Here is an 18,306-nt window from a genome sequence, read left to right as displayed (position 1 = left end):
ATTGAGCGCTCGCTCTTTGCGGTTTGTTGACGCTTCTGTCTGAGTGAGTGAATGAAAAATGCGCTCGCTATTTTGTAAAGACGCCCCTTTGCCGTTCGCATCACACGTCATCTCCGGTATTTATTAGATTAATCGGGTACATCGAAAGGCATCAGGACTGCTCGCAGTGGTTGTGGTAGGTTTTTCTTACCGCTATCACTGCGAGCAGTTCAGGCTAAAAGACAACCAAGTGACGTGGTCGATGACGCTCCTTTACTAATTATGCACTCCCATTAAACGCCCTTTTGACCGTTAGGCACGCCTGCATTCGGATCTCCACTCCCCCGTTTTCAAGCACCTTCCCCTGTTACCACCCACAAACGGTACATTCTGTCAATCAAATTAGCAGCCCCTCGCTATTTTGCGAGCGCACTATTTCCGACCGCAATGACTGGCTTGTGCATGCGCATTATGACCCATACGCATGCGCAGTTGTGCGAACATCGCTAATAGCGAACGAGCGGCCGCTTACGAGCGGCTCTGAATCAGGCCCTGTGTTTCAAATAGACCAGTGTTTCCCAATCTCGGTCCTCAAGGCACACTAACAGTCCAGGTTTTAGTGATATCCATGCTTGAGCACAGATGGTTAAATCAAAATAAATGAGGTACCAATTAAGACACCTGTGCTCAAGTATGGCTATCCATAAAACCTGGTGTGCCTTGAGGACTGTGGTTGGGAATCCCTGAAATAGACAAAGCAGTAAAACTTGGGGGGGGGGGGTGTAATAGCCTACAAGATGCAGGCATCGGCAAGAATCCAACGAGGCTTCCCAATGTTTTACAGTGGCAATCATTGAAAAAGGCAACCTGGTTTTGCCTTTTAAATGATTGACACTTTATAACATTTGAATCGCCAGGATCTCACTGATGCCAGCAAGTCACAGGATAATACATTTCCCTTTAGGATTTGGTTTGTTACAGCCAACAGGTACATAGCAGCGAATTGTGTACTATTTTGTTCTTAAATGCAACTGGATAATGATGTTCCTATTGCAGCAAGAAATTACAAAGATGTTACTAATTGTGATTAAAGTGTTTACCGTGCACTAGAGAGCCATTGTTTTATTCTTTAAGTCTCTCATCCACAATACTCTATATTGTATTTGCCAATGGCAAATCTCCCGCAACACAACAACTTGGCGTCAGTCTTACAAGTTTTGAGTCTGATGAAATTGGGGTGTTTGATGACATCAATAGGGACATGTCCAGCAATATAAGGAATAGTCTAATTAACAGGATGGGTATGGGATGCCAGCGTTCGGGTTCCCGGCGGTCAGAATCCCGACACTTGTCGGTCAGTATCCTAACCCTCCCTCCCTGCACCCTAAATCTATCCCTCCCGCTAGTGCCTAACCCTCCCCCTAACCCACTACTTACCTTCGGGATTCTGGCAGTTGGGATATTGACCGTACCCCCTAATGAGCATCTAATGGAAACAAATATTGATCAGTCAGGTTGGATAAGATGGCTGACTCATTACTGCTATCGACATGTGGGTTGGCCGATTTTGTTTGCTCACAGTCTATAGCACAGGTTCTCAAACTTGGTCCTCAGGACCCCAAACAGTGCATGTTTTCCAGGTGTCCTCACAGAATCACTAGTGAGATATTAGCTCCACCTGTGGATCTTTTAAAATGTGTCAGTGAGTAATGACTACACCTGTGGACCTGCTGGGTAATCCGGACAACGTGATCTGTGTGGGGTCCTGAGGACCGAGTTTGAGAACCACTGGTCTATAGAGTACATACAACTATAAGTAATGTGTGCAGTCCACAGTACATGAAATTGTTAAGCTCTTTATCTAATAAGTTACTGTACAACACTGAAATCTGGCATTAAAGCCTGGTCGCCATGTGCTACTCTATTTATCTCTGTGTGACCTTTTATTACATAACAAAAACACTGCTTATTTTATTACAGGAATGTCCACACAACATTACCTGTACCGTCAGCTGGAAATGGGACATTCAGTGTATTAACTAAAGACAGCAATGGCAGCCTAAGTCTTCAGCTCAGGTAAGAAATTAACTTTTAGACTAAATTGATCTTCAGAATATTATAGATTTACCAACAGTAATGTATAGACTCATCAATCCAAATACAGCATCATCCTCCTGTGGCCATTCTGGCTTTAATCTATGAGCCTTTATAAAGCTGCCTCTTTGTTACATGCCTTGCTTAAACACAGTTAGCCTGATATAGAACTGGGCACTTTGCTGTGTGTATAATACAATTTCCCAAACCAAGCAAAAATTCAGCTGTAAAGAGTTGGAAGCAATATGCACCTACAGCTCCTTTGCATGTGGAGAGGAGGATTGGGAGCGTAAAGTCATTATCACCATGGTTACACAAGTCAATGATGCATTTGATTTACCTTTCTGCAGGAGTATCTTTACCTGTCTCATAGGTCAGGTGCACGTTTCTAACATGATACGGCAGCCGCATTTTTTGCAGCAGGCCATGCTATATGCTAAAATTCAAAGCTCATACTTAGACATGCAAGTACAGTAGAACAACGATTATCCAAACGACAATTATCCGAACACAATTCATAGGAGCCAAAAACAATATTTTATATATTGATATTTTAGCCTATAAGAACATTGTAAAAATTATGAGAACATAAAGCACCATGCATAAAACAACATACATAGATTAATGCATGTCCAATTATCTAAACACTCAGATTATCCGAACTACCCTCGCTCCCAATTAGAATCTGATAATCAACGTTCTACTGTAGTTTATTACAGCACCCACCTTTCTGAGTGTACATAAAAATTAAAATTTTACAATTAACTCTAAGGGATATATTTGCTAAAGTGCAAGTTTTTAGAAGAGATGTTGCCCATAGCAACCAATCGGATTCTAGCTATTACCTTCTAGATAAATGTTAAGTATATAAAATGATAAACAGAGCGCTATTAAACTAAAATGTGTATGTAAAAAAAGTTTAAATGTGTATAAATAATTAAATGCAATGCCATAAAATAAATAAAAACAAGACTCAATGTTTATAGTGTTTTGATAGAATATGTGCGGTTCCGGTGAGCTAGTTTATGCAGGATTCCAATTCTATGCCTGATGGAGATGGACATCTGTTGGGAGCTAGCTAACTGTCCCTAACTCCTACCTTCTGATGTTCAAACTTCTACTCTCACCTGGTCTCCTTGCACTCTGGCGTACACTTCCGGTCCGGCGTTTCCGAACTTCCGGGTTCCCGCTTGGCACTGACCAACGCGTTTCATGCTACCTGGATATGGTAAAAATTTAAGGCAACCTTGTGGTTTCTTTACTTACAAGTTGGTCAATGTTTGATTAACTGTTATGTTAATCAAACATTGACCAACTTCTAAGTAAAGAAACCACGAGGTTGCCTTCAATTTTTACCATATCCAGGATAGGTCTTCCGTTTTTAACATGGATTTAAATAAAGTTGTTTGAAGTTTTTAAGTATAAAAGGAGAACCTAATACCAATACCAGCTACCCTGAAAAAGTGCGTCAGCACGAAACGCGTTGCTCAGCGTCAAGCGGGAACCGGAAGTTCGGAAACGCTGGACCGGAAGTGTATGCCCGAGTGCAAGAAGACCAGCCAAGAGGAGAAGTTTGAACATCGGAAGGTAGGAGTTAGGGACAGTTAGCTAGCTCCCAACAGATGTCCATCTCCATCGGGCATAGAATTAGAATCCTGCATAAACTAGCACACCAGAACAAAATATATTCTATGAAAAGACTATAAACATTGAGTCTTGTTTTTATTTATTTTATGGCATTGCATTTCATCATTTATATACATTTAAACTTTTTTTACATACACATTTTAGTTTAATAGCGCTCTGTTTATCATTTTATATTTGTCCAACTGTTACGGAGCTGCTCCATTGTACATAAGCACAGTTATTTTACTATATTTTTAAATGTTAAGTATAATCCGATTCCTTCCACTTCTCAAAATCCGTACTTTAGTAAATAAATATACCCCTAACTCAGGCCCAGTGTCTGCTGAGAGCCGATTGCTGTATCTCTGCCTCAGTTTGGCTGATTCTTTATTAGTTCTTTAGATTGACCTTATTGCTGCTTCCATGATTCTAGTGACTGGTGCTCTGAACTTGCACAAAATGATGGTGTTCTTTTTAAAGTAATATTTAAAAACTGATACAATCAAATACTATAAATAGAATGCAAAGTTTGACATTAAAAATAATAAATAACTTGTTATTGGTCTTTTCCTAAGGTAACAAGTGTGGACATCTCTAATTTTCTTCTTGGCTGTCTATTATAGTTATCATTATTTATTAAAAGGAAAACTATTTTGTCCACTTTAAAATAATCACATCATAAATTGCATTTAATTCCATAAAAATGTACAATTGCTTGAAATATTAATGAATAATCTAACATTAAATAAATAAATATTTGTCACATTCTTACACTGTGTTCTCAGCCCACAGGCAAAATGCATAACGTGCATCCAATGGCTAGAGATGTGCGCCTTCCCCCGTGTTTTGGATTTGGATTCATCTGCGTGTTTTGGTTTTAGTTCTGCAAAACCACCCTCAAGTGTTTTGGTTTTAGATTTGGATAAAAATCAATAAAAAAAAATCTATAAAAAACCTATAAAAATGTATAAAAACAGTTAAAATGTCCGAATCCAAAACCTGAATTTGGTTTTTACTTCCGAGTTCAGAACAGGCAACAGATCTGAACCGGGACTCGGTTTGAACCAGGTCACAAAAGTGAATGTGACCCTTTTCCCAGTTCTACTCGGAACCCCTACATTTGGGTGTATTCAGATTTCAGAAATCTGGGGGTATACTTACTAAAGATCAATTTTGTATTCTGTTCAATTTGCCAATAGATTGGGTTCGATTTCAATTTGATTTTGATATTGTAGATTTACTAAAGCCAAAATCGAATGTCAAATCGAACAGAAAACTGAATTTCACTCAAAATCAAATATAGGCAAAACATCGATATTTTCCCATAGTCAAATATAGGATCCCTTAATTTACTAACATTCGATTTGCAAATCGAACGTAAATCGAACTTCAAATCCCCAAATGAATAGAATAAGGAGAGACAGTCGATTTCAGCTTCTAAACACCATTCTGTTGGCTGGAAATTGATTGTGATACAGGTTGAGTCTCCCATATCCAAAATGCTTGGGACCAGGGGTATTTTGGATAATGGATTATTCCGTATTTTGGAATATTTGCATATCATAATGAAATATCTTGGGAATGGGACCCAAATCTAAACACAATATGCATTTATATGTGTTATACACCTTATACACACAGCCTGCAGGTCATTTTCTATAATATATTCAATAATTTTGTGGCTCAAACAAAGTTTGTGTACATACATGGAATTCATTTATGTTTCATATACACACAGCGTGAAGATAATTTTATACAATATTTTTAATAATTTATGACTTAGACAAAGTTTGTGTACATTAAACCATCAAAAATCAAGGTTTCAGTTTCTCAGTCATGACAAAAAATTCCGTATTTCGGAATATTCCGTATTTCGGAATATTTGGATATGGGAGACTCAACCTTTACCTTTAAACATTCCCAAAAGTATGTGGGGCAGCCTGGCTGTATGAATAATGGCTGCTCAAGGCTATTCTATGCTGTGTACCTACCTGCAGTATCAGGGGCGTAACAAGCTTTTTTGAGGGTCCCATAGCAGAGGTGTATACAGGCTCCCACCCCCCCGTGGTGGGGTTCAGCCGACATAGCCAGGCTAGCAAAAAAAGTTTTTAAAACAAATATTTGTATATACACATGGCAGCATGGGACAGGGCAGCATGGGTGTGGAAAAACAGATTGGTGTGGATGAGGGAATAAAGAACTAGCACAGTTGGGAGACCACACATCAGTAGGGATTGGGGAATATAGAGCAGCATGGAGGCACAGATAGTGTACATGTATAGACAGAGTATGATAGTTTTAGAAATTAGGGAGCTGAATGTGTATTCTGAATGAGATGGATGTATGGAGTAAGAGGGATATTGGAACCCAGTGGGATTGTTGTGGGGAATGAATGGGAAGCTTGTGAGTACTGAGTGGGATGTGTGTGCCACATAACTGCTCAGACCTCAGTTGCATAGACTGCATGTGTGTATTCCAATGAGCACACAATTCTGTGAATCAGCAGCTCCATCATTTTGTGAGTGACAGCAATCTCACTCTGTGAGAGTGCTGAATCTGCAGTTAACCACAGGGTGTGATGGCATACCATATCTGTTTTGCACAAGGAACACGTCCATTAAGGCGTCAGCCTTAATGATCAGAATTTCATTGCTTTTTTAAGTTTGAGTGTCAGAAATTCAGTAGGTTTTGTGAAATTTCAGATCATGTCTATGAAGCCTTAATGGGACATGTGAAACTGTAAGTTTTTTTCTCTATGGAATTTCATTGCTTTTTTTATAATTTATTAACCATCAAGGATGGGAGCAGCAAACCGGGCCAATTGCAGTGGAGAAGGGCAATACAATGGTAAACTAAAGCTGGTGGTGGAGGAGACAGCACTCAGGAGATGTTTCGGGGGTGCACAGGGAGAGACGACTGAGGGGGCAGGCACGAAGGGCAGTGGCAGCAGTGGGGCAGTGCACCGGAGCAGCAGCGGTGGACAGAGGGGCTCACTGGGGATCCCTACACACAGATTGATGTGCTCATGATGCAATATCATGATTTCCCTTGAACTGTCCCCAGCACTCCAGGACACAATATGGTGCTTAAACAGCATATTTTGACATAAGAACTATCATGCAAGATCTAAAGATAGCTGACCGCATGCATGGATCAGTGAGATACGTGATGCAGGCATCTGTGTAAAAAAACTATTCAGAGATGCACGCACGGATCAGTGTGTGATCCGTGTGGCATGCATCTGAGAAAAAAAAATCAAAGACACAGATTAATGGATGGGTCAGCGAGATCAGTCCATGCATCTGTGTTAAAAAAAATGAAAACAAGTGAAATTTTTTAAAAAAATATGGCATGCCCCCCCTCCCTAAATCACAATCATCCCCAGGATTTTCAGAGCCGGTCCTGGTTGTGAAAATACAGGGAACAAATGACATAGGGGTCCTCTGTATTTATCACAACAAGCATGGGGCTTTTCAGAACCAGTCCTTATTGCCAAAATACAGGGGACAAATGATGTAGTGGTCCCCTGTAGTAAGCACAACCAGCACTGGGCTCTGAGCCGGTCCTGGTTCTGCAAATACAGGGGAAAAAAATTAGTAGTGTTCCCTTGTAATTTCCATAACCAGCATCAAACTTTTTCTAGCAGGGGAGTCATGCCACAGCGAGGGGAGCCCTTCCACTGGGTCCCCCGGCCAAAGCATTACCCCTGACCACTAGTCAGCCCAGGCCGGGGAACCCTGGGGGGGTAGAGACCACCCCAATAATGGGATCCCCCTCTCCAGGGCACCCAGGCCTAGGCTGATAGCCTGGGGCTATCCCCGACACCCATGGAGCAGTGGGTGCTGGGTTGATTATATACTGTGGTGCAATTGATAGTAGTCAAAATATTGTCTTTCGCTGTGGAACTATATGTCTATATGCCTCCCCCACATGCTGGTACTTGGAGAACCACAAGTACCAGCATGCAGGGCATTACGAGCCTGCTGGTATCTGTAGTGCCACAGCAAAATAAATATTAAAAAAAAAACACACACCGTGATATTAAAAGTTTATTAAAACATAAATGCACACTCACACATACTCACCTATGTATCCCCATAGCCCATCATGTCGTGCAGGCTTTTTAAAAAAATAAACACAGATGCACAGAGGGACCAGTGAGATCCATCTGTGCTGCTGTGTTTAATAAATGAAAACATATAAAAATAAAAATGGTGTGCCCCCCTTCCCAAAAGAACAACCAGCTTTAGAGCCCCACTGCTGGTTGAGCTAAATACAGGGGACAAATGGGGTCCCAAGTATTAAGCAAAACCAGCACCGGGCTTTTCAGAACCAATCCTGGTTGCCAAACTACAGGGGACAAACAACATATGGGTCCCCTGTATTTAGCGCAACCAGCACTGGGCTCTAAGCCAGTCCTGGTTCTGGAAATACAGGGGAAAAAACATAGGGTTCCTCTGTAAATTCCAGAACCAGCACCAAACTTTTTCAAGCGGGGAGGTAATGCCACCGCCAGGGGAGTCCTTTCACCGGATCCCCCGGCCAAAACATTACCCATGACCACTAGTCAGCCCAGGCCGAGGGATCCAGGGGGAGCTGGGGACCACTGAAATAAAGGGGTCCATCTCTCCAGGGCAACCCAGGCCTAGGCTGATAGCCCGGGGCTATCCCCGGCACGCCTCGAGCAGTGGGTGACGGTTTGATTATGTAAAGTGTGGTGCAAGTAAAGAGTTAAAAATATTGTCTTTTGCTGTGGAACTACAGGTTCCAGCAAACCTCACTCGCATGCTGTTACCTGATGAACCACAAGTACCAGCATGCAGGGCAATAGGGGCCCGATGCTACCATTAGTTCCACAGCAAAAGCAATATTAAAAAAAAAACAGAGAACACACACACCATAGAAAGTAAAACTTTATTAACACATACATGCACGTACACATGTACAGACACATACATACACACTATCTCACATACTCACCTATGTATCCCTGTAGCCCATCGGTCCTCTTCTCCAGTAGAATCCATAGGGTATCTGTAACAAAAATATCCATACTCACCTTCTCCTATGTGTGGATCGCGTCCTCTGTGGTCTAAAGTAGGCATCCCCGGTCTTGGCAAAAAAGTACGTTAGCGACCAAACTTAAGCCTCATACACACTAGACCAGGGGTGGCCAAACTCGGTCCTCAAGAGCTACCAACAGTTCATGTTTCCAGATCTCCTCACAGAATCACAAGTGAAATAATTAGCTCCACATGTGGATCTTTCAAAATGTGTCAGTGAGTAATGACTACACCTGTGCACCTGCTGGGTGACCTGGAAAACGTGAACTGTTGGTAGCACTTGAGGACCGAGTTTGGCCACCCCTGCACTAGACAATTTGTCAGCCGATATGAACGGTAACGATATCGTTATCATTCATCACAGTCGATATCATCCAGTGTATATGCAGTAAACGACCAAGGACCCACCACTCCAGGGGTGCCGGGGGTAGCCCCAGGCTATCAGCCTAGGCCTGGGGTGCCTTGGAGAGGGGGGCACCTTTATTGGGAAGCTCCCCAGCTCCCCAGGGATCCCCGGCCAGGGCTAACTAGCCTGCAGGGTTGATGCTTCGGCTGGGGGACCCAGTGAAAGGACTCCCCTCGCTGTGGCATTAGCACCTCACTAGAAAATGTCCATTTGCTGGTTCTGGATAATAGAGGGGAACCCTACAGATTTTTTCCCCTGTATTTCCAGAACCAGGACAGGCTCAGATTTTCTAACACAGGCCAATTGTTATTTTGTTTCATATTTATTAAATAGCAGGCAATTGTGTACACTATCTTGCATTTACATGTACAATGATTTGTATTACAGCCCCAATCTTATGGCTACAGTATATAGTAGGTCTTCTCTTGTGGGGAAACTAATGAACAAAAACTTTCACCTGTACTAGCAAGAGAGAAGGAGCAACATACAGTAACACAATTCTAATTGGGCCAATGGCTGAATGTATTTAGCAAAACAAATGGCTCAAGGTTTGTTCATTAGCAATAATAATTATTGGATTAGTAAATAAAAACCTCAACCATAATACTTCAGCTAGCTCACTGCTTTCAACACAAGTGGGTCAATTTATCAAGGAATTTAAACCCTAAAGGTTTTTTTTCCTTGCTATTTATTGATGTGAGATGTGAGGTTCGGATCTCCAAAAATCCGAATCCACATGAATTTCGTGAATCCGGACAGTTCCGATTCACGGTTCTGATCTCCTGGGGAGATCCAGCTTAATCCGAATCACGGTTTTGATTTTTTTGCGGCACGGAATTGAGATTTTAAATTTCGGGTTTTGGATTGCATAAATTACTTGATTTTAGCTGTTTATTTATATTTATATTTTTTTACTTTTTAGCATTTCTTTTTTTTTTTAAACTCAGATCCTAAACAAAACCAAAACACTTGAAGGTGGTTTTGCAAAAGCAAAAACAAACATGAAGATGAATCCAGATTCAAAATCCAAAACACGGGGGTCAGCGCATATCTCTACTATTTATCAAAGTACACTGTCAGTGTTTGCTGTTGAGTTTTACTGTCAGCTGTGCATGCGTGACCTGACACGTGAGAATGGGAATCCTGGACTGGCCAATAAAGTGGTAAGACTCTTCCTATCACTGCCAGACAGTGTCATTGGGAGCAGAGCGATATGGGCCTGATTCAGACCCGCTCGCAAGCGCATAGCGCTGGCAAGTGGGTAGATGGCCGGGCAGTGCGCATGGGGCTCACTACAAACGGGGCAGCTGTCGATGTTGATCGACAGCTCGTCCCGTTTTGTAGGCGGGGTGGGGGGGTGGCTAGACAAATGGAGGTGTTTCTGAAGAAACGCCTGCCATTTGTGGGCGACCCTACTGACATCACCAGTGATGTCAGTGGTGAGCTTCCGGCTCTATTAGAGCCGGAAGCTCACTGGGGCTTGTGGCAGATGAGACCCTACCACAAGGGTCTCACCACAAGCCCGATGGTCACGACCATCGCAACCATCACCTGGCCACTCGCAAAAGCTGTGGGTGGTCACCCACAGCTTAGCGAGCGGCCAGGAGGCCGGACTCAAAAAAAAAAAAAAACGCCCTTAAGACCTGTGAACTGCCTCCGGCAGCGAGCGGGTCTGAATCAGGGCCTATATGTTTTGGTAAATTGGCAAGAGAAAAAAAAGTCTTTCTTTTGGGCTTAACTGATAAATAGACACTTATCCCTGTTGCTTGTATAGAGCTACCTTAATTTTCAATAGGTTTGGAAAGGAGAATGGGCTTCAGGAATAAGTGTCGCTACAAAACTTTGAAACCTTCTCAACACTTTTCTATTGTTAAATAATTCTCTGTAAGAAGACATCATTTAAAATAGGGTCACATAAATAGGGTCACATAAATTATATATTGTTCTTATATTTAAACAATATGAGAGTGCTATGCGCTTTCCATTGTTCTTCTGTGTTATATCTCACTATATGAATTGTTCTCCTTTTTTGGTACATGACATATTTCTGTGATCTACTGTAAGTATATGCATAATGTAACTCATTTCCTCAAGCTAATCTCTCCTATTCATTCTATACATTCCATAATGTTATTATAAATTGTTATCCCATTGCATGCATCTAGAAACAATACTGCCAGTCTGCACTTTTTAATCATAAATAATGGAATAAAACAAGCAATTCTTAATACAAACATTTGCATATTTTATTGTTTGCATATTTTATCTTGAACATTCATTTGACTCACAAATGAATTTCAACACAAAACAAAATCTTGGTGACAAAATATAAAGTTTTTTTTTTGTCCTTTTATATATTGCGTTATATAAATAAATGATAATAATAATAATTGCATTATCTAGAAATAACTGGTTGACTGAACTGAAAGGAAATGTATATCCCCCCCTCCTACTGCCTATATAAATAACTAAAAGGAATTCTTCTGTAGAATTTTTCCTCTGAATATATGGAATAGTTAAGTGGTGATCGTAGCAGGAAGCTGCTCAGCTGGGCAGAAAAATGGCGGCAAAATGGCATTGTAGTATATATCTGGCATGGGGAGATGTATCAAATCTTGGAGAGAAAAAAATGTACCAACCAATCAGCTGATAACTGCCATTATTCAAACACTCAGTAAAGTAGAGATGTGTAAATTCAGATTTCTAAAATCAGAACACACCAGAATGTAGGGGTTCCGAGTAGAACCGGGTCAAGTTTGCTTGCACTTTTGTGGCCCTGTTCGTACCAAGTCCCGGTTCAGATCTGTTACAAGTTCAGAACTTGGATATAAATACTGAGCTTGGGTTTTGGATTCGGACATTTATCTATTTTTATCCAAATCCAAAACACTTGAGAGTGGTTTCGCAATACCAAAACCAAAACATGAAGATCCAAAACCAAATCCACAACACGGGGGTCCACGCACATCTTTACTGTAAATTGACAGGAGCTGTTTGGATGGTAATTTATCTCTCTCCAAGCTTTGATACACCCCCCCAATCACAAAATGACCTTATCAGTGCTAATTAGGCAGGAAGGAAAACCTAGGTACATTAGTCAATTATTGTGCCAGCAATGGAGCTACCAGTAATCATCTGCACAAAATGGAGCCCAGTACCAGATAATACTGTTAGGTCACCTAGGTCCAGACCAACCCTTCTTTCTCTTCCCTTCTTTCTCCTCTTCATTCTATCTCTAGCACTTTCCTCCACTCTGCACACTAACTGGTGCAGAAAACAAAACGCATTTTGTGTGTGGTTGTACTAACGTTATCTGGAGGGTGTATTAATAATATCTGGGGTCGTATTAATGTTTTAAAGTGTTGAAACATGGAGTACACTACTGTGCAGCCTCCATGTTGTTTTTTCAGGGAAGCATCTTTCCCTTAACCAAGATAGCTGCTGTTTGGTCTTCCGCGCATGTGTGGCGCCATCTTGTCACTGTGTAAGAGCGACACAGTGGAACACAGAAGTGTTCAATGTAGCTCCAGAGAGACCCTGCAATTTATGCCTTCAAAATCTCCAAAAGGACACAATCATTGTTTATTCTTGAATCACTACCCACATACAATCACCGGCTGTTGATCTGTATTCTCTGCTCTAGCTCCGTGCCATACAGGACTCTGACTGCATTTAACTGGTGGATCTATAAAAGTTATATATATGTCGCTTCATGGCATATCTAATATTTCCAAGTTTTTGGATGCAATATCCCATGGTTCAGATATTGGAATAAAATATAGTTTAGTGGTACAATGATATGATAGGTAGAGGACTTATGCTTTCAGTAGTTTCAGGTTTTGACATTCTATGAATATTCAAGCTCTATAATAATTAGGATAAAACTCTTCCACATGCCCGCAAGGTCTAAATCAAAGAGAAATCTGTCATGCTGACACAAACCTTCTATTCCTTGAACTCCAAGGTGCTATGAGAAAAGCTCTTATAAGACTGATTCATTCTTCCTTTCTAGAACATTTAATGGTGTCTCTACATGTCCTGTTGGGCCCAGGGAACATGCCCTTTCTGGCCTTTTAGGAAATGGGTACATACAGCTCAAATCAATAGCAGACCCTTCAAGAGGATCTCTTCCACTGACAAATTTCACAGAGAAATTCCCCTGTGTGTGTGTGTCTGCCTTACCTGGAAACCACACAAGCATTACTGGATGATAATGTACATTAATGTTTATTGACACACACAGAGTAAGTGCAAAAGTGAAGCAGGTACAAGCAGGCTAATGTAACAGGTAACAAGAATATAGAAGGTAAGCAAGTGGTAGCAGGCTGAAGACACAGGAAAATCGAATCACAGTAAATCAGGAATGCAAGTATCAACAATGTCCAGTAATGCACTGGTGATTGCAGATGGAATGGAATGCAACAATAATAATGTCCTGGATAACATTGAAATTGGCAGATGAATAGGAATATAAATAATAATGTCCTGGATAACACTGAGGTTTGCAGATGCACAAGAATATACAGTAACTAATAATGTCCTAGATAACGCTGAGGTTTGCAGATCAACAGGAATATAAGTAATAACCTGAATGCAGAGGAGATGCTGGACAGCTATTTGGGAAGACACTGTGTTTTGGCAACACAGAGAGGTCAGGACTTCCAGAAGTGGATCCATCAAGGCACGCAGGGGTACATGACTCTGGCACAGAGAGTCAAAGACCAGAAGTCTGACACCAAAGTTCTGACATGATGATCTGGCAGGAAACACACTGTGGAGCAGGTTTAAGTCAGACAATCACAGGTGCAGCCCAGAGCTGCTAATCAGGCAATTAACCCAGGTCTGCAAGATAATGGACAGGCCAGGGTTCTAGACTGGCTGGTAAGCATCAAAGGCATGAGCAGCACCACTGGTATGTAGTGGTCCCGTAACCGATTGTGACATCCACTAGGTACAAAATGCTCCATATGTAAGCCTGCCACTTACAGTTACCAGTGCTGAGTTTGTTAATCAGTGTAAAGTAATAATAAAACATCATTCTCATCAATTAATTAACTCTGCTCTAGTAAATGAAGTAGGAAGATTGGAAGTATTTTGTAACAGGTGGCAGGGATCATGCACGCTAAAAATCCTACAGTCTAAATATTAACATTATTATTATTACACATTTTGTTATTTTTAAAATGTTGGTCTCAATATTCTACCACCAGAAACAAAAGCTCAAGTCAGAAAATACTATAAAATAAAATAACGTTGGCACAAACTGCGCCTTCTCTGCGTCACACTTTGCAGTGGCTCTGTATCATCAGTTTGCTCATTTAAGACCGCGAGCACAGGTCCTTTAATCCCTTTTCTTCTCTAGCAATTTAATCTATCAATTGTTTGAAGGATAAGCATTTTTAGAAAGATAATGTATTGTACAGTAGATAGGTATATATTGCTTTATCTGCATCCATGGAAACCGACCTGTTCAGATTAGCGTGACAAATTTTGTCGAATCGGAACCTATTCACGGGAATCTGCAGACCTTCCCGTGGCCACCACAAGAGAAAAGGCAAGGACTGCTTTTATTACAAAACTGATTTTGTTAAGATAATGTGTGTATTAAGTTTAGAAGCTGCACTGCTATTTCCATTTAGCTCAATTATGTGCTGATAAGAGAGAAAAGGGAGGCGATTAACACAACAAATTGTGTTAGCTAAATCAAATTCCCAAACTAATGTTTCGCTGTTGAAGACATTGTCTTTCGGGAGATGGTAATTTTTTTTTTCTATTTTTCCTCCCACTGTATTATCAAAGAACAGTAGCAGCTGCAGTGTGACACACATGCCACCTGTAGTGCATACGCCTGCTTTCTATGCGTTCAAGAGTTAAATACCACAGAAAAAAAATCGACTGCAATAAATGATGTTTGCTGATGATGACGATTATTATTATTATTATCATTATTATTATTTTTCAGTTTTATCTTCCTGAACCTTTTACAATGACAGCACCAGGCACAGTGCCTTGTGTAGGTGTGAAGAGCCTATTGATTACTACTTTCTTTTCACCCTGTGCGTTTGTTTCTATTCTGCAATAACATTGCAGTATTTTCAATACATGTGGGAATACAATACATGCTTTGCATCGTGCCGTAGTTTAACCTCTGTATACTAATATGAAGCCATTACACAGACAATTCTTGAGGATCTGCTGATCTCTAGTGGCCAATAAAATATTTCAATTGAGAAGTCTGGCAGAAAATATCAAGAAAATCACATAGGCATGATGGAATCTATTGTTAGAGCTGCTCCAAATTTTAGGTCTTCACAGATAAGAGCATTTCAAGTAATTTTGTGCACATTCTGTAAATTAGTGTGCAGTGCCAGGAATACGCTAAATTACTCTTCAATAATACCCGTCTATCCCCACATCTCCCTTGACATTGCCCTCCTGATTAAATAGTGTTCTCACAGAGACTGTAAAATAAGGCACTCAGTGAACATACCTGCTTGAATGCCAACATTGTGTTTTTTACTTTTTATTATTTTATGGTCTTCACACTTTCTAAATAAAGACATAGGGGTATATTTATGGGAAGCAATCGGGAAGCCGACTGCCTAAATACCGGCAGCCGGCTTCCCGACTGTCATTTCCCGACAAGGGTGAAATGCAGGGCATCTAGATGTAGACGCCCGCATTTCCCCGACGCCGGGAGACCGGCACCCTGCATCACGATCGTACTGATGCCGGGCACCGCGAGCGGACAGCCGCGGGGGGGAGGGTTAGGTTTAGGGGGAGGGAGGGTTATGGTTAGGCACCCCCGGGGGGGACTTAGGGTTACGCACCCCCCCGGGAGGGTTAGGGTTAGGCCAGGGGGAGGGAGGGTTAGGGTTAGGCACCCCCGGGGGGGACATAGGGTTAGGCACCCCCCCGGGGGACTTAGGAATAGGCAGCGGGGAAGGGGGTGGTTAGAGTTAGGCACTTAGAGGGGGGATTAGGGTTAGGCACTTGGGGGGAAAGTTAGGATTAGGCACCCCTAAGGAGGGTTAGGGTTAGGGGGGTTAGGTTAGGTTAGTCTATACTTATCTATCCACGATCGGGATTTCCAGCACTGTCGGGCTTCCGTTGCTTCGAACTCTGCTCCTGTCGGGCTGCCGCTGACGGGAATCGAACCGCCGGCCATTCCATATTTACTATAGTGCGGGTTTATAGAAGTGAGGTGTTGCCCATAGCAACCAGTCACATTTTACTGTAGCTATTGTCTTCTAGAAGGTGCTAGAAAAATGATAGGTAGAATCTGATTGGTTCCTATAGGCAACATCTCCACTCCTATAAATCCACGCTTTAGTAAATATACCCCATAGAGGCGGGGGGGGGGGTTAAGCGATGGATCCAGTGCCAGTAGCGGCTGTGACTTTTGTTGCGCTGCTCCTACGTCTTTATGCTAATGCCACAGCTGAGAGGCCTCCTATTAAGATGCCTACAGGCCATACTTACCTACTCTCCCAATTCGGCCGGGAGCCTCCTGAAAATCTGGTGCCGCTCCCGGTCCACAAGGAAAGGCAGGCAAGCCTCCTCCCCCCCCCTCCCGAGACTATAAGAGAAACCCCCACAGCGGGAAGAGGCCGATGACGCGATTCACGCTGAATCGCGTCATTTTTGCCCTGCCCCCTGCTTCACAATGCCGATAATCTCGGCACTGAGTAGCGGGGCGGGCCAAACTGACGCGATTGTGTGGCCATGCCCCCCGCTTTGCTGGCAAATGCTGGCCACGCCTCCCTGCTATACCGATCTGGCTGCTCCCTCCCGGAAAGAGGTAGCCAGAATGTCGGCAACCCTGCTACAGGCTGCGGCACAAATGCGCTGCAGCAGCTCCGTAGCAGGACGACAGTGCACCCTGTGCTGCACTGCCGCCCCTCTCGCTCCCCCCCCGCCCCCCTGCTCCCCCTGAGCGCTTATCTTTTCCTCTGGGAGGTGGGTGGAGGACAGGGATCTTCAAAGGCATTGCTGGTGTGCACCGCGCAGCAGTGCAGGTCTCTTCCTGCAGACTTCTCCGGAGCTGGGCAGTTCGTGGCCGGTGCCGCTAGAGGGTTCCGCCCTGTGTGGAGGCACCGGCTGGCACCACCCTGCCGACGGCCCTGCGCTGCAATATCAACGCACAATCAGCCCACCATAGGACACTGCACCTGCTTATGGTAGTGCAGAATGTCCAAGTGACCATGGCTAAAAGTGTCATTGACACAGTCCCTGACACCGACATGCCTGCGACTGTTAGCCACCCACCCAGGTATTATCCATTAACGCTTATCAAAAACGCATGCAATTCCAATCTGCATCTCCTGGCGGGGAGCATTGGGATGCAGAGATAAAACTTTGGGCACAAGCTATGCCTGCATCACCTCTGAATCAGCCCCAAAATTGCATAGAAAAATAGTGAACGTTTCAAAGAAACAAAAAAAAAGCAAAAGCAATTGTCTGTGCGACCAGGTATTGTCTATTAAGTGCAATTGGGGCCTTTGCAGTCTGTAAATCAGTGTACTCAGTCATACTGTACCTGTATATTTTCAGGGAAACCAGGGCATGGCAATATGAACACACTACAGTACTGTATCTGGATGTAAGAAGAGATTATTGTTGAAAGTGCTTTTCCTTACAGTGTGAATCTGTGTATGTACAGCACAACAGAAACATAAGGTTTTGTTTCTTATTTTGAGTAAAATATTTTATATTGCAGTACTTGAAGCCGTGTTGCACTCATATGTTTCAGAATAATGAAGATTTATGTGATGGTTATAGGTTTCTCATTATTTTATAAGCATATAGACCAGAGCATTTACATCTTACATGGCTACTTTTTGGTGATCCTCGGGTGGAGACCAAAAGACATATTGGTTTGTGCATTGTCTTGGGTTGAGACCTTACTCACTAAGGGGTTTATTTACTAAGCAGTGTTAGGAGACAGTGGGCCTGATTCAGAGCCGCTCGTAAGCGGCCTCTCGTTCGCTATGAGCGATGTTCGCACAACTGCGCATGCGTATGGGTCGTAATGCGTATGCGCAAAACAGTCATTGAGGTCAGAAATCGAGCGCTCGCAAAACAGCGAGGGACTGCTAATTTGATTGACAGAATGTACCGTTTGTGGGTGGTAACAGG

The 18,306-nt window shown here is 42.5% G+C and overlaps 1 protein-coding gene across 1 annotated transcript in view; it reads left to right on the top strand.

The window, feature by feature from the left end:
* TMPRSS15 (transmembrane serine protease 15) overlaps positions 1-18,306 on the top strand; it is a 441,506-nt gene that overhangs the window by 341,400 nt on the left and 81,800 nt on the right. The window contains exon 21 of the mRNA XM_088481702.1: positions 1,960-2,055. Within this exon, the coding sequence (XP_088337828.1) occupies positions 1,960-2,055 (96 nt within the window). The remainder of the gene's footprint in view (positions 1-1,959; positions 2,056-18,306) is intronic.

Source organism: Taudactylus pleione, unplaced genomic scaffold (assembly GCF_031769625.1).
Source record: "Taudactylus pleione unplaced genomic scaffold, aTauple2 ptg000276l, whole genome shotgun sequence".
In the NCBI taxonomy this organism is placed as follows: domain Eukaryota; kingdom Metazoa; phylum Chordata; class Amphibia; order Anura; family Myobatrachidae; genus Taudactylus; species Taudactylus pleione.
The sequence above is the reverse complement of the archived record's forward strand: the minus strand, read 5'-3'. Positions and strand labels throughout refer to the sequence as shown.